This window comes from Aedes albopictus, chromosome 2, assembly GCF_035046485.1.
Source record: "Aedes albopictus strain Foshan chromosome 2, AalbF5, whole genome shotgun sequence".
NCBI classification, from domain to species: domain Eukaryota; kingdom Metazoa; phylum Arthropoda; class Insecta; order Diptera; family Culicidae; genus Aedes; species Aedes albopictus.
The window spans coordinates 95,964,502-95,987,250 of NC_085137.1; the positions used below are offsets into that span (position 1 = coordinate 95,964,502).

The 22,749-nt window shown below is 39.0% G+C and overlaps 2 protein-coding genes across 13 annotated transcripts in view; one reads left to right on the top strand and one right to left on the bottom strand.

The window, feature by feature from the left end:
* LOC109402099 (rap guanine nucleotide exchange factor 2) overlaps positions 1-22,749 on the top strand; it is an 86,547-nt gene that overhangs the window by 47,870 nt on the left and 15,928 nt on the right. For all 12 annotated transcript variants that reach the window (XM_062850095.1, XM_062850096.1, XM_062850089.1 and 9 more), the window contains one exon: positions 22,532-22,720. In XM_062850095.1, coding sequence (XP_062706079.1) covers positions 22,532-22,720 — 189 coding nt within the window. The remainder of the gene's footprint in view (positions 1-22,531; positions 22,721-22,749) is intronic.
* On the bottom strand, positions 10,594-13,937 carry LOC109402101 (uncharacterized). Its single transcript, XM_019674722.3, has 2 exons — positions 13,154-13,937; positions 10,594-11,332 (listed from the first exon to the last, which is right to left on the bottom strand). Exons 1-2 carry the CDS (start codon positions 13,154-13,156, stop codon positions 10,781-10,783), a joined length of 555 nt encoding a protein of 184 aa, XP_019530267.3. The 5' UTR covers positions 13,157-13,937; the 3' UTR covers positions 10,594-10,780.

The window sequence follows — 22,749 nt, forward strand, 5'->3', positions numbered from 1 at the left end:
ATTAGAGGAGATTTCGAAAGGCATCCCTGAAGTAATCCATCAGACGCTAATATAAGAGTTCCGTTAAGAATCCTTCCGAGTTACCGGTGGAATTCTTAAAGTGATATACTATTTAGTTTCAGACACATTCTTCTAGAAATCTCGAAATCATTTCTGGAAAATCATCAAAAAAACCGTTGAGTTGGCCTGCAGGGAATCTACTATAAAATTGCATATAATCTGCAGGAACTACAAATGAAAATTTTGGATAAATATTCTGTGAAATTTCTGAAGGGATTCCTGGAGAATCTCATAGATCTATTTCACCCAGAAGAAATTTCATACACTTTTTCTGTTGGAAATCTGGAGAAGTCTCCAGGGAAAAACATCTTTGAGAAATGAATACATCGGCCTCTTGGAATAAATATTCCCAGAAGTTACTGTAGTAGTTCTGATTCCCATAGGCAAAGTAATCTAAATATGTCCTTGGAAGAATTTTAGAAAAATATCTTGTGAGTAATGCTTTGTTTAAGAAACGGTTGATCTGAGATAACCTGGATAGCTTCTTGGACAAACACTAAAACGCGTTGCAGCTCTTGTAGCGAGTCACTTTTTAGTAATACTTGCTGTTATAAACTCGGTCAATTTCAAACCGATTGACTTGAGTTTTTGAACATGGCTAGATACTGTGCGTATCTGATCGTGTCTCAAAAATCAACTCAATCGGTTAAAAATTGACTGAGTTATAGCAGCAAGTGCCAAAAATAGGTGCTCCTGCCCAAATGGTCCAAGACCATATTTCTTCTTCTTCTTATATATGGCTCTACGTCCCCACTGGGACTTGGCCTGCCTCGCTACAACTTAGTGTTCTTTGAGCACTCCCACAGTTATTAATTGAAGGGCATTCTTTGCCTGCCATTGCATGAATTTGTACATTGTGAGGCAAGTACAATCATACACTATGCCCAGGGAGTCGAGAAAATTTTCCCGACCAGAACGGGAATCGAACCCGCCGTCTCCGGATTGGTGATCCATAGCCTTATCCGCGAGGCTAACTGGAGACCCCTACTTATGACATGTATATATAAAATCCCAGAGTTGTCTGTCCTTCCGTCACGATTTGAAATGTTTCATTGCAGTATTTCAAAGAGTATGGCAGCTACTCATTGCATTGTTTCATCGTTGCATTTGTGAATTGTTGCATCGTTGTATTGGTGCATCGGTGCATCGCTGCATTGTTTTATTAGTGCATCGTTGCATCGTTATATCGGTTGTAAGGGATTGATAGAGCAATGTAATGCTACATTAATCCTGTAGAATGTTCTAGAAGTTTATTTCATTCCATGAATAAGAGCCCTACAACAATCATTTATGACAAGGTTGGATAAATAAGAGTATTGTTCAAAGAATCTCATTTATTTGAATGAAATTTAGCTGAACAAAACGTTTTTTACATTTATTTTCAGTTCCGCTGTGAGATACCTGAAAATGAACGCAAAAAAACTCAATTTCTTCGTGGAGATAATGACTACATACTGTTTCAAAAATTATAAATATACTAACGATTGACTGCCATTTCAATTTGAGCACAATATCCAAAATAGCTTCTTCTAGCTCTTATAGTAATCATTCTAATGTTACAAAATAGGGCTGTGTAAACTAGATGATTAAAATTTAAAGTTGCACAAAGCGGTCAACATATGTAGCAAAGTAGAAAAAAAAATCTCACAAATAAAATATATATTTTCCAAACTTAATGAAAATTACTGTATCGATAAGAAAATATATGTGGAGCGGACCTGGTTGGATGGTTAGAAGTTCTAACTTAGAACACGTGACTATCACGTCAAGGACCTGGGATTGAATCCCACTCCCAACAAACTCACAAAATGTGAGTTCTTCCTTCGAAAGGGAAGTAAAGCATGGGTCCCGAGATGAACTAACCTAGGGCTATAAATCTCGTTAATACAGATAAAAAAAGAAAAATATATTTCTCGATTGGTTAAAGTAATTTTCACTGGAAAATTTTATCAAGAACCATCGTTACGGACCTTCCAAATGTAAAAATGTCTGTGTCCGATTTCTCAACAACACCAGTAGCAACAAACGTTAAGCAAATAAATATTGATTGATTGATTTGTCTTTATTAAAGAGACTTTCAGCCCTTGGCAGCAAATGAATGTCTTAATTACTGCTTACTGCTTTCATTTTTATGGTATGACAAGCTTTGCCATCTGAAGGATCGAATGAACTAAAAAAATAAATTATTTTAAACTAAATACGTTCAAAAAAACTAAGAAACTGTGTGGTAGTTCTTATGTTTCGTAGGAAACCTTAAAATATAAGAAACTTGATCACAGAAAAAATGTCGTGAAATGCCTTTATCTATTATTTTATCAGGTTTTGATGGAGGCATTTCTTAGATAACTTGTTGATAGAGCGAATATGGCAAAAAGTTAGATAATTTTTGGTACCTTATGATATATAATGTTAAAATTATGTAAAAACACTTGAGCCAATGCAAATTTGTTAAATAAAGTTAAATGTTAGAGAACCCGACTATTCTTCAAAAAATCTTGACAATTGAAAGGAAATACAAAAATGTGGAGCACATGCTGTATTCTGGAAAAAGTTGGTAGAAATCATCATAACCGTTTATTTTATTCAATAAGCAAAGTGTATTTATAATTTTGGAAACAGTCTGGCCGCATGAATGTGTCTAGCCCATAGGGAAACGTGAAGAATTTTCTCTTTTGAGTACCGATGACAGGAAATTTGTAGTTGCTGAATCTCGCCGTCACTCCGGTGTGAGTGACGAGAGATTTTTTATTTTTTATTATTTTTTGTTTGTTTAGAGAGACTCCTTCCGTGAAGGAAAGAGGCTTCTACGTCAAACGCGGTGCATAAAAGTATACCTTCTGACGCTTCTCAACGAGATGCCCAATGCTGAGTGCACAAAAAAAAAATCAGCAAAACAAATGGCTGAATTTCAGCAACATTTGTCCTGATTTTCAGCACAACGTTGCTGATCAACTGTCAAAATTGCTGCGTGGTTCGGCAAGTTGAAAAATAATTGCTGATACTCAGTAATTCATATTCCTGAATGCAATCAGATCAAACAATCATCAAAGTGAAAGAATTGCTGAAGTGTTGCCTGAGTGAACTCAAACAAGAAACTTCAGAGATTTACAAAACTGTAAAAACGAAATGTTTCGTCCAGCGGTAATTTAGGCTCCTACGTTGTGTCTTTTCTCCCGGAGAATAAGGCGAAGACGACGAACTACTTCTACCAATCACGTTTTATTGCGCACCACAGAGAGGCAGTGCTCCTGCTCTGTGGTGGTACTTTGCTTACAACTAATTCTACATAGAATACGCTGTCGCTTATATAGGCGACAGCGATAGTACGGACAATATCAATACAGAATGTTATCAACCATGTGCACAAAGGTGCAGTGCGCTTGCAATCTAGCACCACGCAGCCCGGTTCGACTGTAACAATAGTCACTGGGCTGCTTGCTGCTAGCAGCGAAATAAAGAGCACACAAAACTATACAAATTGAATGAGCACCACTGCGCCGCTGCTGCGGCTGAGGTGCCAGGGTGACGCCGTTGATGTGATGCGCCAACACGAAATGTTATAGAGTTTACGGAATCTTTCAAATTCGCTTTAGGATTTCTAAAAAAAAACTCATTCAAAAATATTAAGTAGAATTCTTGGTAGAATTAAATAGGCTTGTTATCATTTAGGATTGGAAGCATCTCTGGTTTAATATTTGAAGGATTCAGAATTTTAGGGGAAATCAATTCAATGTTCATTTAATATAACACGTTAGCGAGTTATAATAAAAATTTAAATTCAATTGAAGCATGGAGTATGCGATGTATAAAGTGAGCAACTTTGCTAATAAATAGAACAAACTCGATAGAACAAAATCGCCAGCCTTGTAAGGTAAGCCTAAAAAAATCGTTCATGTATTTTCTTCGTATGCGTTTTAGAACTCAAGGCATGATTCTACACTAACAATTATCATCAGCTTGCGAGTTCAAGAATGCTGTAAACTAGTGAAGATACAGTATTGCTAACAAGGTTGCTAAGTTTGTAAGAAGACATGGAATGACTCACTTGACAGTTGCCAGCTTCAGCTACCGAACAGCGTGAACCGTGGTGTAATAGTTGGAAATTTAATAACGTGCATGTTTCTGACTGACTTTGAGACGTTGCAATAGTTTAGTTTTGCTCTTCCTTCCCGGAGCTGCGATGCCCCTGCTGCATTGCTGGGTGGTAACTCAGACTCCAAACGGTGGCGGCGATGGTGGTATGCTCTCTGTACCATCTTTCGTCTGGTTCGGAATGCTGCGTGGCAGCAGAATAGCGTGCGTCAACTGCTGCCTGCAGCGAACGTGCGACTTATACATGGAATTCTGGAAATGCCTTTCTCGCGCCTGGCCTCGACTAGGCCGGCTGTGTGACCTTTGCATTCTTCTTGCCATTTATATACTTAGCAAGACCATAGTCTTATAAAAGAAGATGTGCTTTTATTAGCGACGGATTCACAAACTGCTGTTGACGTTTATTTTGCGTGATGGTATAAACGCTTTTTTGTATGTGGTTCAAGTTTGTAGTAGCTGAGCTACATCATTGGCATCCTCATTCAAACAATTAGACTTTGACAATTTCGTTTTCCCACTGATAATCTAATTAAGAAACTATTAGAGATATTTAGGACTTTATTTCTCTGGGAATAGTTTTTGTCTGCAAGCCATAAGTTTTACTCTTCCTTCCGGAAAATGTAACGTTTTTTCATTGTTTTGGGGATTGCGGGATTGTTGCAATAGTTATTTGAAAAGAAATTCGATAGCTAGGGAATGACATGAAATATTAGAATTTGGCAATATACAATCGCTCCATAAACAAAACTGTTTGCTGCTTTGAATACCGTCCAGTCACAGAAAATACATCACAATATATTCCACTGTGTTCAGTGTACCACCTACTGCTACGCATCTATTGGGCCCTCTTTCCACGGTCACATTCCCATTGCCAACCAGCTCATAAGTTCATTTTGATGCGATATCGACTGATAGCAGCACACCATAAACCAATATTTTCGAAGCCAGCTGCCGAACCTGAAAGTGTTCGGTTAAGAGCAAAATTATTGATTTTAGATGAACCTTCTATTTTCACTTCATGCACACACTCTCTCATATGACGTGGCTGCAGCAATGTGGTAGCGGCTTCTACCAACCTTGTCGTTTCGTCGCTTCGACCGAAAACCATTTCATCCACTCCAGCGGAAGCAAATTAATGAAATCATGTGGGGATATGTGCGAGCATGTTGTTTCGAGCATTGGATTTTAGACGATTAGCTCCTTTTGGTTCATGAAATTTCAATTACTCGTTGTGAGTTTGAAATTCTATTGTTCATCTTTTGGTACGTGAACCACCGTGAACGTACCTACATGATTTTATTCGGTGATTGAGTATGATTGATTGATTTGTAACTCATTCCAGAAGCTTGATATAAAGCAATGATGTTGAAAAATGTGTTTTTTACTCAATTATAACCAAGAGCACAATGTTGTAACCATTATTGGCATAAATAAATGGTGATCAACCGAATAGACCCTTAGAAAACCCTCAAAATTCTACTGCAGAGCCTGCTTGAATAAATAGGCACTTTAGCCTACAGTCACTATATATACAGTTTAGCGGATAGAACTATAGGAGCCAATTGAACTTGACAGTAAAGATAAAAAATAATGTTTTTTTTTTCAGATTTTCTTCTTGGACTTTGTCCTGCATAGTAGAGATAAAGAATATTAACTAATCTTATTTATCATTATTTATTTTTAATACAAATATATCGTCCCCTTAGTGCTAGAATTGTAAATGGTAAATGGTTTGAAGAAATCCCGAGAAATTTGTTTTTAGTTTAGCACACCAAAAGTTTGTCCATTGAAACTACAAAATCACATCATGATTCAACTTTAAGACTGACAAAGTGATTGTTTAATAACAGGATAAGTTTTATTAACCATTTTCACACGCACTTCCAAAAATCAGTTACCTAGTTCTAGCAGGGAGCGATATTATGAAAAATCAATGGATTCGTTAATGCGAAAATATGTTAATTTACATTGTGAAAATACAAATCGAATGCTTGATCTTTTTATAGTGTTGTGCCAGTACATTTGGTCAGATATTCCAGGTGCCAGCCTTCAGAATTGTCTATTCGACAAACTGAGTATATAGTGGACACATTCAACGGTGACGTTACAACGTTTTGATGCCTTTTTGAACAGATTTCCATATATAACTCATGAAAACGTACCGTAAACCTAAAATATTTTCACACATTCGGGTTACTTGTAAAATTTGCAGTAAATTGGATCTGTTGAATATTTAGTTCTTATTCGAAAAGCTTGTTTAACATAGGAAATAGTAGCGTGACGTTACTACGTTGTAACGTCACGCTACTAATTCCCATTTGAACATACTTTTTCAATGAAAACTAAATGTTCAACTTACTGCTAATTTTGCAAGGAATCCGAATATGCAATAATATTTGAGGTTTACGGTACGTTTTTTTGAGTTATATTTAAAAATCTGACCAAGAACGTTGTAACGTCACGGTAGAGTATGTCAGCGACTGTAATTTAGCCCCCTATGAATTTCACCAAGTGACATCAATGGCCTTAACTTCAATTGAGTTGTCCAAAAAAGTTCTCACGAAACCTAATGCAAGCCTATTTATATAAGGGAGAACAAAATTTGTTTACAAAGTTCTTACAAATTCTTAACACGGGGAATTTGAACACAAATCATCACCACACATTTGCATTGGTCAATGTGTACAACGTACAAAGGCTAATATGTAAACTAAATTATGTTTTTTATGCGAAGGATGCGTCTGAGCAAAAGCAAAATCGTGTAGAATCTGTATACAGGTCGGACTCGGTTATCCGAAGTCGGGTTGTTAACCTTCCCAAACAAATATCTGGCAAACGGAATGAGGTACAAATCTGAAATTTTGACTGATTAATAATCAAAGTTAGGTTAGAGACGAACCAGCCAAGGGCTGAAAGTCTCTTTAATAAAGACAAATCAATCAATCAAAGTTAGCTTGAGAAAATGTCGAAATTTCAGCTTCATACAATAATCCATTCCTCAGATATATGTTTGGGAAGCTTCAGATCCCGACTCCGGATAATCGAGTCCGACCTGTAATACAAAAAAATCTGTATTCTGGCATCTCTGCCTATCACCTTTTGCTGTGATAAACTCCCTTGAACCGTGAACCTTGTCAAATCCGTTGGTCTCTCCTACCCTCTCATCTAGCTGTACTGTGCAGCAACCATTACGGCAGTTCTGTTGTTTCTTGAATTCATAGTACTGAATAATCGCGTCTGAATTTTTGCGACTACAAGATAATGATCCGAGTTTGGACCTCGTTAGGACCTCACATCTATGATGTCCGAAAGATGTCAACCAGCATGTGGTCTATCTGGGGATGACTGCCAGATGTGTTTGTGAATATTCTTACGTGCGAAGTAGGTACTTCTGATTGCCACCCACCTAACATTAGCGAACATTAGGTAACAGCAATGACAGGTCGAAAAAATCTTTTCAATAATGCACAGATCATTTGCATCTCCGATGACTTTTATAAAATCGAGTTGTGGGTACTTTTCGTCGACCTCATAAAACTATTCTTCAAGTAATCGGGCTTATAGTTCGTTGACGCATATTTAGATGAAGGTAAGGATGTACAGAGGATAGACAAAATGATCGGGACAGGCAAAATTTTCACTTTCCAAAACAAAATGATCAACTAGCTGCAACTTGTCGAAAAGTGCATCTAACATTTTTAAATTTTCACTGTAAGTTGATCATTCAGTTGTCTATCAATGATTCAAATTCGGGAATGATCAGGCTATTCTACATGAAGTTAACAAGATTCTAGTAAAAGCCATAACATAACTATCCGATAGCCAACTTTGAACTGTTACATCTCCGGATTCAATGAACCGAATGAAATGAAATTTTGAGGGTTTATGACTTATGAAATAAGTTTTTAAAAACGTATTTTAGTTACTCTATTCCCAGGAAAATCAATGATATTTTCACGAGAAAAATGTCACCTCCACTAAGGCATATTTTTCCACAAAAAAGTGACATTGAATCTACTTAAAGACATTAAGATCTGCCAACAAAAACAGGGTGTCGTCTACCAGTAAGACAAAATAAAATTCCTTGAGTTTTCAGGTCTTTCCCGGGGGAGTTTTTCCTTTAAACAATTGTTTCTCCCAGTTTCAGACTACCTCTTTGAAGTTCGTTAATATTTCATCCTGGGATTACTCTCAGAATTTTTTTCCGAGATGTTCCAATTTTTCTCAGGATTTCGTTCGAAGTCCCTCTCAAGCTTTCTGCAATATATATTGGCGGAGTTTACGGCAAGATTTCACCAGGATTTCTTCCGCTCTTTTTTTTTTTCGAAAATTCCTTACTGCAAAAACACTGGGGTCACCTATTAAAGAAATTCCTAGCATCTAGAATCTCGGGGAAATAATCCTGAGAAAATTTCTAAAACTTAATATATTACTGCGAGACACAGCTACAAGGAAAAGCCCAGAAAATTCTAAGAGAAATCCCGGGAAAAAACCCTGAGAGAAATCTCAGGTGAAACTTCAAGGAAGTTTTGTCAGAAATATTTAGGAAATATCCTGACTGAAACTCTTGTAGAAATCCAGGGAGAATTAGATGAAAGCTCAAGGAAATTACTTGAAAAAAATACAGGAAAAATTGTAGAAGAAACCCCGGAAGGAACTTCTGTAGATTCGTGAAAAACTCCTTAAAAACCCTTGGAGGAGCTCTAGTACAAATTACAAAAATCACTCCTGTAACAACTCAGGGAGAAATCTTGGGAAGATTTACTAGGGAAGTCCCACACCGGAAGACAAACACCGGAAGAAATCGTGGAAAATATTCAAAAAGAATCCCGATAGAAACACTAGGAGAAATTCTGCGACAACATAAGTGATATATCAACGGATCAATTCTGACTATACATGTCAATGGTTGCTCCTCCGTGATTGATCTGAACTGGTACCAGTTGCACTGAGATCCAACTGAATAAGGGGCTGGGACATTCCACTTATTCTCAAAGTGCAATTTTAGCAGCTCATGCGTATTTGATCAATAACGGCGCCGGCCAAGTCCTTATAGTCAGCTGGGAAGGGAAAGGAATGATAGAGTGTACTGGTTGTTGCTACTAGAGACCGAGAGCACTCTGCGTCCCCACAACGCAGCACGGACTGGGGTATTTGTTAGACGGAAAGGATGGGAGATCTGGGAGTCACCGTTGGGTCGGTGATGCGATCCATGGATAGGGTTATTTATAGTATTCGTGATAGATTGTGTGGTGAATAAGGTCAAGCGGCACAGCACGCTTTGGTTGCATAACTTATAGGCGTTATATACACTGTGCTGTGAGTGGAAGTTAGAAGGGAGGGAAACGACTTTTTCAATTCGTTTCTGGTTCTAGCGATGGCTATGAACACATGAATATACATGAGTTGTATATGTAGAGAAGAGAGAGCGAGAGAAAGTGGATAGAAAGATACAAAAGTAGGATGAAAAGGACGGGCCAGGGATTGAACCCATGACCTTCTGCATACGAATCAGAAGCGGTAGCCACTAGACCACCAAGCCCGTCATCTGCGACAACATAAGTGATATATCCTGAGAAAAACTGAGAAAAAACCCTAGAAATACCACGAAAATGTCTTTGAGCATAACGCAGGAGAAACTCCATTAAAACCCCACGAGCAATATTGGAACAACCTCTGGAAGCAATTCTGGAAAGAAATTCTGTGACCCTCGAGAAAAACTCCAACAGAAATCGGTCAGAATTTAGTAATCCTGGAATATTCTCAAGGAAGAATTCCGGAAAGACTTTTTGCAAAACTTCCCTGAGTATTCAAGATCAGAGTTTAAATTTTTTATAGTCGATGAGTACAATACAAAATTGGAGATTTAACGATCTGTAAGAAAATACGCATGTAGTGTTTTCTCGTGTAGTAGTACTTTGATTTTTTTACACACTGTTCAAGATTTCCCTGAGTAGGTACCGTCTACCCCGTTGTTGGTTTGAATGAAACGTTATGCAAACCAGCGGGGTTCATTTTAATGTGAACTTCTAGTAATTCTGCGGGTATCGAAAAACGCACTGCTGGCAAAATATTCTTGGTCGAAAGCAATGATTTATACTGCCCCCACTCGCATAACAGTCCCATATTTGCTGGGTTTCCTATTCATATGGGACTGTTATGCGAGTGGGGGCAGTATAGTCAAGATTCGACATTTGGCAAGAACCTTACAGATTTAAACGGATCTTACCATAAATATCGACATTTTCACACTTTCTACCGCTCCGGATTAATTTGCAACAGTGTTTTCTTGAATTCTACATCATCCGTGCACGTTTGGAAACAGCTTTAGATTATGTCCTGTCCTATACAAGAGTTAGTGTAGAGATTTCAGCGCTTTTCTGCGGCTGGCTGGTAAACTTTCCAAATGAGAAATGTTTCTTTCAAATATATAAACGCGTATTGATTCGAAGATCAGTGCATCACTGGTTTATTATTTCTGTATTTTATTAAATAGTAGTGCGAGAAACTTATTACTAAAGATAGTTGTTTTGTGACTATTGTAACGCAAAAAAATGCATTCCCTTAATCGGAATTTCTATCAAGGTACTCTGAATCGCAAAAGCAAGTTAATATTCGTTTGGCCCTTTTAGTAGAGGCTAGTTTTCTTCATAATCCGCAAAAACTCCTCCTGGTTGACCTCGCCGTCTCCATCCCGGTCCGCTTCATCGATCATCTCCTGCAGTTCCTCGTCGGTTAGGTTTTCGCCCAATTCTTTGGCAACGCGTTTAAGATTCTTGAACGAAATGGTTCCCGTTTCGTCGTCATCGAACAAACGGAACGCTTTCAGTATCTCTTCCTTGGAATCCTTCTCGGCCATCTTGACCGTCATCAGCGACAGGAAGTCCTCGAAGGAAATCTTTCCGGTGCCATCTTTGTCGATTTCGGCGATCATCTTTTTAATTTCTTCCTTTTTCGGCTCGAAGCCTAGGGCTCGGATGGCCACTTTAAGTTCCTTGGTATCAATCATCCCGGTGCCCTCAGAATCGAATAGATCGAATGCTTCTTTGATGTCTTGCCTTTGCTCATCAGTGAGCTCAAACTTTGGACCGGACTTCTTCCTACCGGTGCCAGCCGTTTGGCCTGTTGCCGTGGTGGAAGTTTTTTTGGTTCCGGTTGAAACCGAGCCAATACTGGAGGCCTACAAGTATTGATTTTTAAGTATATATAATAATGTTTAAGATGAGCATAATTCTAACGTAACATTTGAAAAGAGCCTTTTTGCAAAATATAGAAAAAAAAAACAATTCTTCACTAAGCGGTTCTAAATTCCCACTTTTCTAACCCTCTAAACAGAATACCCTCTTCAAATGAGTGTATGTAATCAATTTCGTACCTTATAATTTCGCCTGATTTTGCTTATCCTTTGACATATACTCGTATTTCGTTTACCACTTGTAATCTTCCTTAGTGCCAGTTATCCATGAGTGGATAACTGACACTGAGGAAGATTACAAGTGGTAGTCGAAATACGCGTATCTGTCAAAGGATAAACAAAATAGGGCGAAATTATAAGGTACGAAACTGATTACACTCATTCGAAGATTGTCTCCGAATTGTTTTGCTTCGGGAATATATGCAGTAGGTACATATGCTCACTCTTGTCATTATAACACTACTTAAAATATTCGGTTTAAGTTATTTTAATCTGACTTCCGAATTGCAAGGTAATACAATTGTGTTATGTGCGATTTGTGTATGGTCACGGTTACATTGATCGCGTCGTTTAATGTTGTTTTCGTTTTTGATTCAGTTCCAACCTGGGTTGGAACTGGATGAGATCACAGTTTCAACCCCAACCCGACTTCGGTTTCGCTTGTACTAAAGTTTGTTTGAGTTTGTTTGACGTTTGTTTGTGTACACATTTTCCGCCAATCCAGTTCCAACCCAGGTTCAAAAACGAATTCGACATAAGAAAGTGAATGCTGATCTATGTAACTAAACTATCCAATGGACATCATGGTGACATTGTGAATAGGCTGACAGTTAAAAGTGCAAGCACAATAGTCCTGTTCAACGACGTAGGTTGAACTTCACGCTAACGCCGCTCAACACTAAAGTGCATAATTTCCAGACTACACCAAAAATGTGTAACCCTTGCACATTCACAAAATCAGCTCCTGTGTCCGCAAAATCGTTAAATTCGCAAATATTTTTGTACAGCAATCTAGCTAGGTTTACTAGTGACCTTGGAAAACAAAAAAAAATATCGACATTTTGCATCTAGACGAGTCTACGAGCTGTTTTTGAGAATGTGTAACTGTAACGCATTTTTGTGTGGTCTGGAAATTATGCTCTTATGAGTAGGGCTTACACATTTTAGTGCTGAGCGGTTTTACTGTGTTGCTCGAAGTTGCTGCATCCCGCTCTTACCCGTTTGATGACAAATGGTTAAGAGCAAGATGCAGCAACTTCGAGCAAGTTCAAGCTGCGTCGTTGAACAGGACTAATGTAAAGCAACTTCACCAAGTTTGGTGCTTAACATACTGCTGCCATGTGCAGCATAGTTGTCCCATGTTAATAGGGTTCCCCATAGAACACAGGACAACTATGCTGCACACGGCTGAAATTCCCCCTTACAAATTCCGTTCATAGGTTTAAAAAAAATCATGGTAAAGATTAGCTAAAGCCATCTGTCTCATAGATTGCCTGATTCCGCCAGCTCTGATCAATCAAAAAGTGTATGGTCACCAATGTTATTACTCATGCTTATTTTTCATGTAATTTTTTTGCCTATGGTCCACTGCACGAATTTATTAAAGAACTATAAGGCAAACTACTATGCGTGGCAATAGAAGCAATAAAATACAGAAAATTCTTTCATTTTTATAAACAACAAATCTGGACTATAATCATCATGTATCTTCATTAAGTGTTTTTTACGTTTTGCAAATAGGCGCTTTACATATGTTACGCTAGAATTAAATAATTTCTTGGGCAGCAATTTTCGCAAGATATTTACCATATTGTTTGCTTGGATGGTACCGAATCGAATAGTAGTTGAAATGCGTGCTTGGGTGAAACACGTCCCCTACAATTCCGTTTTGTGTTGCTATAGCGTTGGGTCTTGGCGACAAAACCTGAGTAGGCAGTTTCACCAGTTTTTGTTATTTTTCATCGAACGCGACCCTTCCCCGGTTGCTTTGTTGCGTGAAATACACGACCGTTCCTGATCCTCACGACTTTTGCTGCCTCAAATCACTTTCAACCCAAACAAACCAGAACAAAGACGGTAATGTTTTTCGGCTGCTCTTATTCTACTTGCACCATTTGCTCTTGACCTTGCCGATTATGAAACACTATTTTCACCGAAAAACAGCGATTCTACACTATCCCAGTCGGGAGTATCGTGTCTATCCGTGACGACGGCACCGTTTCCACCAAGCTCCTGTTGCAAGGTCCGAAAAGATTTGACAGCAGATGCTTGTTTGAGGTTGGTTGAGCACCGCGAACATGCGAAACATACCAACACCAGCCTACGGGGGCCTTCGCACCAACACGCACACCACGTTGTGCAGAAGCTTTTTAGTACAAAACGATGCTGCAGTTGCAATGAAAGCTCTCCTGATGCAGTTTTTCATGAATGAAGTTCATGGAATGAATTTCGCACAGTCTAGTGTCGATTCTTGGCGCCGCCGACGCAAGTGTGCTAAAATTATGCTCTATTTGTAAACAAAAGTAAAACAACGGTACATCACGTAACCACTTATAAAATATAACGGCTTCGGTTGTACGCTAGCGGTCATTAGCTTTCGTCAGAATGAAAGCCATTGATCATCAATGATGGGCGATTCTCGTGTGTGCGCGCTCACTGAATTTGCTTCAAACAAGCTAAACGCCTCTTTCAATGAGGAAAATGAACAAATAAAGCGCGCATGATTGTCTTTAATTTAATTTATATCTTCATATTTTTAATTTTATTCATCGGTACATTTTTAATTTCTCAATTAACTGTAGAATAGTAACAATTCTAGTCAATTGTGTTGCATAGTAACAGTAACAGTTATGCTTTGTCTGTGGTTATACACCATGAATATTTTTCAAATAAGTTTGATAGAGAAAACTAAATAAGTTAGTCATTACTAAACCATTTAAATTGAATTTTTGTACACGGCTAGATACTGCACACACATATCTCAACGCGTGTAAAATCAAATGGTTCAATATGATTTAGTTTATAGCGAAAAGGTGCCCAAAATAGAACTTGCGGCCCTAATAGTCACGCATCCTGTCTATAATTATCATTTGCGTCCTAACATGTCTTGCGAATGTGGCTCTATTTTCACACTAACTGGAAGTTAATCCTAGTTAATAAAATGCCCGGTTAACCAAGTTGGTTAAACGGATTTATATGTAAACTCAGTAGGGTTCATTGGACAACTAAACCAGGCATTTCCAATTCTAGCGTAACATTTGAAAAGGGCCTAACTGTAAAACGTAAACATTGAGAAAATCGCATGAGAAGATTACCTTCCAGATTAGTTAATCCTATTTAAAAACGAAAGATTTTTTTAGGTGTTTTATTGCATCCATTGACACGTATGGAAGTCTACTTTATGGTTCTGTGCATTATTTGCATGATACTATAGCAAAAATCCCATAAATAATGGATTTTGAACATGGACGGCAGATAGGCCCTTTTACAATCTCAAAAACAGTTAGGCCCTTGCAGTTAGGCCCTTTTATCGTCGGAAATATCAGTTAGGCCCTTTTATTTTTTCCTTATTTTTGGCTAATTTTAGTTATTCTGGATTATTATTATTGATAATTCAAGGAAAGTTAAAGAGCTACTCAAAATTATTGAAAAATATGAAAAATAACCCAAATTTACAAAAGGGCCTATCTGATTTGAGAGGTAATTTTCAGTTGGGCCCTTTTATTTTTTTCTTAATTTTAGCTAATTTGAATTATTTTGTAATTTGTAATTTGTAATTTGTAAGTTTATTTCTACGATAGCCTGTCAGTGTACAAACTTTAAATCAGGTCAAGGAATCGAACATTATTGGAAAAAAATACATTTTAGATTTGGAAACTAAATGAAACAAACAAATTAATACAACAAAACCTAACAATTTAACAAATGACAATAGATGAATTACTTTGTTTAATTAATTAAACTAATCTTTTAGTTGACATTTTGAAGGAAGACAATGTTGGTTTCTGTTTGACATCGTTTGGCAGACCATTCCAGTAGGTAGCTCCATACACCAGCACACTCTTCCCACTGGTGGTTGTATGCCGGGGAATGATGAAACAGCGAGTTCGCTGCTGCTGTCCTCGTTGTAGGTGTTCCTCGATGTAATCCGGTAGATTCCCGCAGTACGCCTGTCGCATGAAGCAGCATATTCGGAGCCGATAGTTGGATGGCAAGTCGACTCCAAGAATTGAGTTCCGAACCGCTGCAGTTGTTTCTCGCTGGCGAAGGTTATACACAAAACGTATTGCAGATTTGAAGCATCTGTGCAGTCGCTCCTTGAGAGCTACAGATAGACCTGGGTAGTATACGACATCAGCATACATGAAGATGGGCATCACTATCGCTTGAACGAGCTTTCGTCGAGTCGCTAATGAGAGCACCGAGGCGAACCGACGAAATGTACGCAACACATTGTACGTTCTCAGGACTACATCGTTCACTTGATGAGACCATGATAGGCAGCGATCCAGTTTAAGCCCAAGGCACAGACAAACAGACATACTACTCAAATCGAAATCATCGCACGATTTAACGGTCATTTTGAAAATATAGTGTGGTTCGGACTGTGCTCGCATGTGTCATGGTGGCGCTGGTGTGCCAACATCACCTCTCAATTTTGGAGAGAAATGAACGCGACGCCGATCAATGTTTACATAAAATGACTCAATCATGAACCTTCATTCATGTTTTATGAATGGATGACGCCTCGGGGGAGTCGTCACCTGCAAAATTGTTACATCGAGCCGAGGGAAACAACACCTGCAAATGAATGCTTCGGATTGAGCATTATAGAGGGTGCTAGTGAGATGCCAAACGATGTTTTTGAAGCAATTTTCTTCTAAGTAGTATGTCTGTTTGTCTGTGCCCAAGGTTTGTTACTTCGGTGGATAACGGAACGACTTCTCCACAGAAGATTATGTTGGTCTGTGGCATAATTGGTCTTGATTTGTTGAAAATGATCGCTTGAGTCTTCTGTGGATTGGGAGCTAGTCGGTTTGCATCGGCCCAGCGAGATATTGCCTCAAGGTCAATGTTGATCTCGCGTACAAGTCTGTCGATTTCGGAAGCTGGACCGGAAATGTAGACTTGCAGGTCATCGGCATACAGATGGTAGTTGCATTTGAGGGACAAAGGCAAACTATTAATGTACATGCTAAAAAGCAACGCGCTAAGACAGGATCCCTGAGGTGTACCGTCGACGATATCCCTCTCACCAGATACCACACCTCCTAGGCGCACTGACTGCTTTCGGCGTATTAAGAATGATGAAATCAAATCGCAAGCTGCCTGAGAGAAGAAGAACTCGCGTCGGAGTTTGTTACCCAAAATTTCGTGGCTAACGCAATTGAAGGCGAGAGAAAAGTCCACAAGAACCATAACCGTGCAGAGATCGTTATCAAGATTCATGTACACGTCGTGTACAACTTTGGTGAGAGCAGTCGTTGTACTGTACCTTTTCCTGTAGCCTGATTGAAATCTTGCCAGTAGGGGTGCATTGGATTTATTTGCATCGATAATTCAAGGAAAGTCGAAGAATTACTAAAAATATTGGAAAATATGAAAAATAATCAAAATTTACAAAAGGGCCTATCTGATTTGGAAGGTAATCTTCAGTTAGGCCCTTTTGAATGCAGTTAGGCCCTAAAAGATTATTCAATTTCAGATAGGCCCTTTTGAAATTTATTTGAAAAACGGGTGAAATAGCTCTTTTCGCATTGATTGAGGTGTTATGGGGTAGCTTAGGCACAGACAAACAGACATACTACTCAAATCGAAATCATCGCACGATTTAACGGTCATTTTGAAAATATAGTGTGGTTCGGACTGTGCTCGCATGTGTCATGGTGGCGCTGGTGTGCCAACATCACCTCTCAATTTTGGAGAGAAATGAACGCGACGCCGATCAATGTTTACATAAAATGACTCAATCATGAACCTTCATTCATGTTTTATGAATGGATGACGCCACGAGGGAGTCGTCATCTGCAAAATTGTTACATCGAACCGGGGGAAACCACACCTGCAAATGATTACTTCGGATTGAGCATTATAGAGGGTGCTAGTGAGATGCCAAACGATTTTTTTGAAGCAATTTTCTTCTAAGTAGTATGTCTGTTTGTCTGTGGCTTAGGTAGATATTGATAGGAATAGTGAAAAATCGGGTTTGTTTACATTTTGCAGATAGGCCCTTTTCAAATGTTACGCTAGAATTTTAACATGTCTTACTGGAAACCAATGTTGGGAGGGAATACTCACTTGCAAAGAGTTATACTCACTTGCTACTATCTCAGCTCAGGCGCATGCTATCAGATAACGATGTCTGAAGGACTTTTACATTGTAGTTTTATCTAAAATCGCTGAATAAATTAAGGGTCGCACATGCATACCAGCAGGGTGGCCACAGAACCGGGAAAAACGGGAAAACCGGGAAAAAGACGGGAATTCGGAACGACAGGGAAAAAAGCGGGAAAAAATCGGGAATTTGGAATGATTACCGGGAAAATTGTTGTTAAGAGTAACTTGATGTGCATATATGAATGTTTACACCTCATCGAAAATCTGCAAAATCAAAGCCAAACCAAAATATTCATGGGATACTTCTACGAAATCCCAAGGAATTCGCCTGTGCAATCACTTGGAATTTTCTTAAAACGGAACTTGGGATTCTTCAAGAAGTTTCTTCTAGAACTCCTCTAGGTTTTTGTACCGCTTGATTATCTCTTGGAATTCGATGAGATTTTTTCGAGGAAAGAGTTTCTTACATCTGAGATTTTTTCAAAAGTTTAGTTTTGGATTAACCCGTGTCCTTTCTTAAATTTATTCTAGTTTTTTTTAATAGATAAGAAAATCATAACCACTAAACTGAGTTTTAATCAAGACAACCTATTACAATTTATTCAAGAGTTCCTTTTAAGATTCATCAAGATTTTCCTTCCGCAATTGTAACAGGAGTTGCTCCAGTCTTCAAAATTTCCTACAAGAATTCTTCCAAGATTATTATTTTAAATCCCACCAGAAAATTTTTCCTTTTCTTCCTCGAGCTTCCTCTGGGGTTTCCCTAGAATTTTCTTCTGGAATTCCTCCGAAACCTTTTTTTTTAGAAATCAATCAGATGTTCTTTCTGGGATTCTTTACAGAGTTTCTTCTGGTATTTCTCCAGGATATCATTCTGTTACTCATCCATGTTCACGAGTTCTTTGCACGATGTCTGCAGGAGTGCCTTCTGAAACTTTGATTTTAAAAACTTTAAAGAAGTTTTGCTGAGTTTTATCTTTATGTTATATTTGCTTTTGGAATTTCTCTAGTGTTTCTTACTGCGTTTCCTTCAAGAGTTCTTCTTGGGCACCCTCCAGGAGTTTGTTCAAAGAAACCTCCAGAAGTTCCTTCTGGATGATCTCCCAAAATTTCTTACAAAAACTTTACGATAGCTATTTCTGGGAATACTTCAGAATCCTGAAAATCAAACAACTGCGGGAGTTTTGTAATCGAGAACTCTTCCAAGAGTTCCTTGGGAAACCTTCTAGACATGTGGGAGGTTCTTTTGGGAATCCTTCAGGAGTTCCAGGAGAAATCCCTAGATCGAATTCATGATCCCAGACCAAAATTTCTATTCCCTAATTGTCAACAGACTGACTAAAATCACAGACAAACAGACATACTACTCAAATCGAAATCATCGCACGATTTAACGGTCATTTTGAAAATATAGTGTGGTTCGGACTGTGCTCGCATGTGTCATGGTGGCGCTGGTGTGCCAACATCACCTCTCAATTTTGGAGAGAAATGAACGCGACGCCGATCAATGTTTACATAAAATGACTCAATCATGAACCTTCATTCATGTTTTATGAATGGATGACGCCACGAGGGAGTCGTCATCTGCAAAATTGTTACATCGAACCGGGGGAAACCACACCTGCAAATGATTACTTCGGATTGAGCATTATAGAGGGTGCTAGTGAGATGCCAAACGATTTTTTTGAAGCAATTTTCTTCTAAGTAGTATGTCTGTTTGTCTGTGCTAAAATCTCAAATTCTCTAAAGGAACCTCTTCCAGAATAAATCCACTAACCCTCGAGCGATCGCGCTGTTGTGTTTTGTACAACACGTTGAAAAAATCTCGCATTTTGTGTTCAGTATTAGCGTGGTGCTGGCGGTGGTGGCCAACCGCGCTAGTTATGGACGGCTAAGGAATCTAAAGGAATCCACAAAAGATATACAAGGTGGAATCGCTAACAGAAGTTACTGAAGAAATCCAAGATAGTGTTTTTGGAGTAATCGAAAGATGAAATCTCGGACAAAACTTTGTAAGAATCTCCAGATGTAAGTTTTTGGGCGAATACTCAGTTGGACATCCTGGAGGAATCCCCGGAAACAACACCAATGAAGTTGCGTTAGGGCACCTACGTTAATGAATAAAATTTAGAAAAAAATGGTTCGATTATCCTCCATGTCCCGGATAATCGAGTGCGATCTTTGCTGATTTTATATGCACATCTTACCTATTATAGATCTGTCATAGTTAACTACCTTTTTCTAAACTTATTTTTTTTAGTACAAGAAATAAGTAAAATAATGAGTGAGGGAAAGCTTGAATTATGCACTATTTGGAGCTGAATGAAAATATCGACAATGATTTTTCATAAGGGCCTAACTGACTTGATCGATTTCTCTTCGTCGACTCTCTCTTTCGCTAATAACTTGATCAAAACAAACATCATTATTATTTTTGTTTCTATATCAACATTTAGTCGTCTTCTTCGCATTTCAACCAAAAAATCTTTGGAAAACTCAGTACACATTCTGTGATAACACAAAGAGATGATGGATGAAGAGAACTCAAAAATGTCAGTTAGGTCCAAATGATAAATCAGTGTCGATATGTTGTAAGTAATTGTGTAGCATACGCCTTTTATGTCATCATTGGTGGTTACTTCTATTTTTTCCATAGATGCATTACTTCAAGAATAATATTAAACTATTAATATCTAGTACATAGTATTATTCACAGGATTGCAAGTGCATTTTTACATGGCACTTATCATCCATATGATATGGAAATTGGGCGTTACCTACTAAAAATTTCAGAAATCGTACCGGGAAAACCGGGAAAAAGACGGGAATTTCAAAACTGATATTTAGTGGCCACCCTACCAAAAAGTAATGAGAAAGCAGTGAGCACAAGGTAAGTTAAATTACACACATTTCTGGAATTCTGATATAGCTCCAACAGTTTCATCGACGAATTGACCAAAAATCTTTTAGGGAGACTGCAGGAGTTACTCTAAGTAACTCATCAATAAATTCTTCAATAATACTCAAGAGATTCATACAAGAGTTCATATGAAGAAATTTCGACCCTCTTTGACTGCAAGAGACTGCATAAATCTTTTCCGGGATTGTCTTTGTCAATACTGATAAACTTCGTCAGTTTTCGCCAGTTCGAAATATATGAGACGAACATAAACTTAACAAAATTCTATCTATCATATGAGTTCTATTATGCTAAATTTTGAAACTATATTTAAGACATTTATAAAATAACACCGCTAGCCATGATGGTCTCCAATAGCGGAAGGTCCGAAAGAGCTTGAAACTATTGAGAAATCATCATGTCTACAGGTCGTAAGCCCTGATAAAGTGTGGAACGTTTTGATGGCTGTGATCCCTGACCATCATGTCAAAACCCAGGGATACCCAAGTGACCATACTGTTAGGGTGTAGGGGTTGCATGTGTGAGGCGCATATATTGACAGGCATTGCTATGGACCGTTAGGGCTGAGTAGGGTCGAGGAATGGATCTACGATTGCTGAATTATACTGAAAAAGTCGTGATTCAGCAGTGGTGGCACCGCTTTTTGCTTTTGTTCGGCCTTGGTGGTTTGTGTGGGGTGGTGCGTGTCGGTGTGTGTGTGCTTTGTGCGTGCGGTGCTTACGGCTTCAGCAGGGTGGTTACTTGGGTAGTGTGGGATAATTGGGTTTGGGACTGAGGGGGTCGTCGTTGATAAGGCCGACATCATTGAGTGCTCAGTGTTGGCGGTTGTATTGGTGACGATTTCTTCAGCCTTAAGATCTCATTTATACCACGCACAGATTTTTGGGAAGAGGGAGTACTTTGTAATGCAAGAGAGAGATTTAAACTCTGCGTTACGGGTTGGGCGAGGTCATGCAGATAGACTCAACCCAGGTGATCGTGCGGCTCGGACAGTGATGCATGAATGAGTGCGGTGTGGGTGAGGTGCGCTGCCCTGTGGGTGCAGTTGAGTCCGGGTTGGAGTGGAAAGAGACCCTTCTCTACTCTAGGTCGGTTTTGGTTGTACGGGCGTGGTAGTGTTTGTCTTATTTGTGCCGTGTTGTGCGTGATTTGCGGCTCGAGCTGCGTGGTTACTTGGGAAGTATTGTGCTCTGTAATCTAGATTTTGGTTTTAAGGTGAAGCTAAGGCTGGGCTGTGCCTCGGATTTGTTGGGCGCAGGTCGGGAGAGCTGGTGGCAGTTTGTGCTGGGGGGTTTACTCGATTGGTTATTCACTGATGGTGGCCAGTCGATCGACTTATCGGCGCTGCCTGTCATTTGGTTCTTGGGGTTTGTGCTCTCGAGGTTCGGGGCGTTGCTTCGTTGTATCTTCGCTTTAATACTAATATTCCTTGTTTGATTTAACTGACTGTTTTTTACAGGCGTTTAACTCACTCTATTTCATAGATTGCCAAATTTAAGGGTAATGGTTCAATAGGGTGTTAGCTATCAGAGTGGATTAGAACGAGTTGGCGCCTACAATACACCAACACTGACACACACACACTCCAATACTTACACGCACACATGCACCTACAACTAGCTGTAAAAGACCAGTGGGCGGGACAATGGTGCCTACCCAACAGTTGTAGGTGGGGTGTTTGGCTTAGCTACATGACTTGGTCCGGCAAGCCCATAAACATCAATTGGTAGACGTATTGCCTAGTGAAAAGACAACGCAGATGGGCGAAAGCCAGGGGATGCGTTGATAATAGTAGAATAGTAGAATAGTATATTTAAGACATTTATAAAATCATTATTTTAGATTGGCTTGGGAAGATTACATTTACTCTAACATACGGAAATTTAAAATCGGTGTTTTTTTTTCTTTTTTCTCCATATCTATTTCAGCTAACCGCCGGTCTACCGCCGGAACTGTTTGATAAAGGTAACCGCCTGTCACATTCCAGTGATACCAGCCAGGCAGAAACCATGACGTCGGTCACGAGCTCGTCGCTGGACTCGGACGAGGTCGATCTCTCCGGACTGGTGGAGTCGGTTGTGGACTCCGACGAAGAGGACATCGCTGAGAGTATCGATGTAAGTAACGATCACCGTCGCCCAGTTCA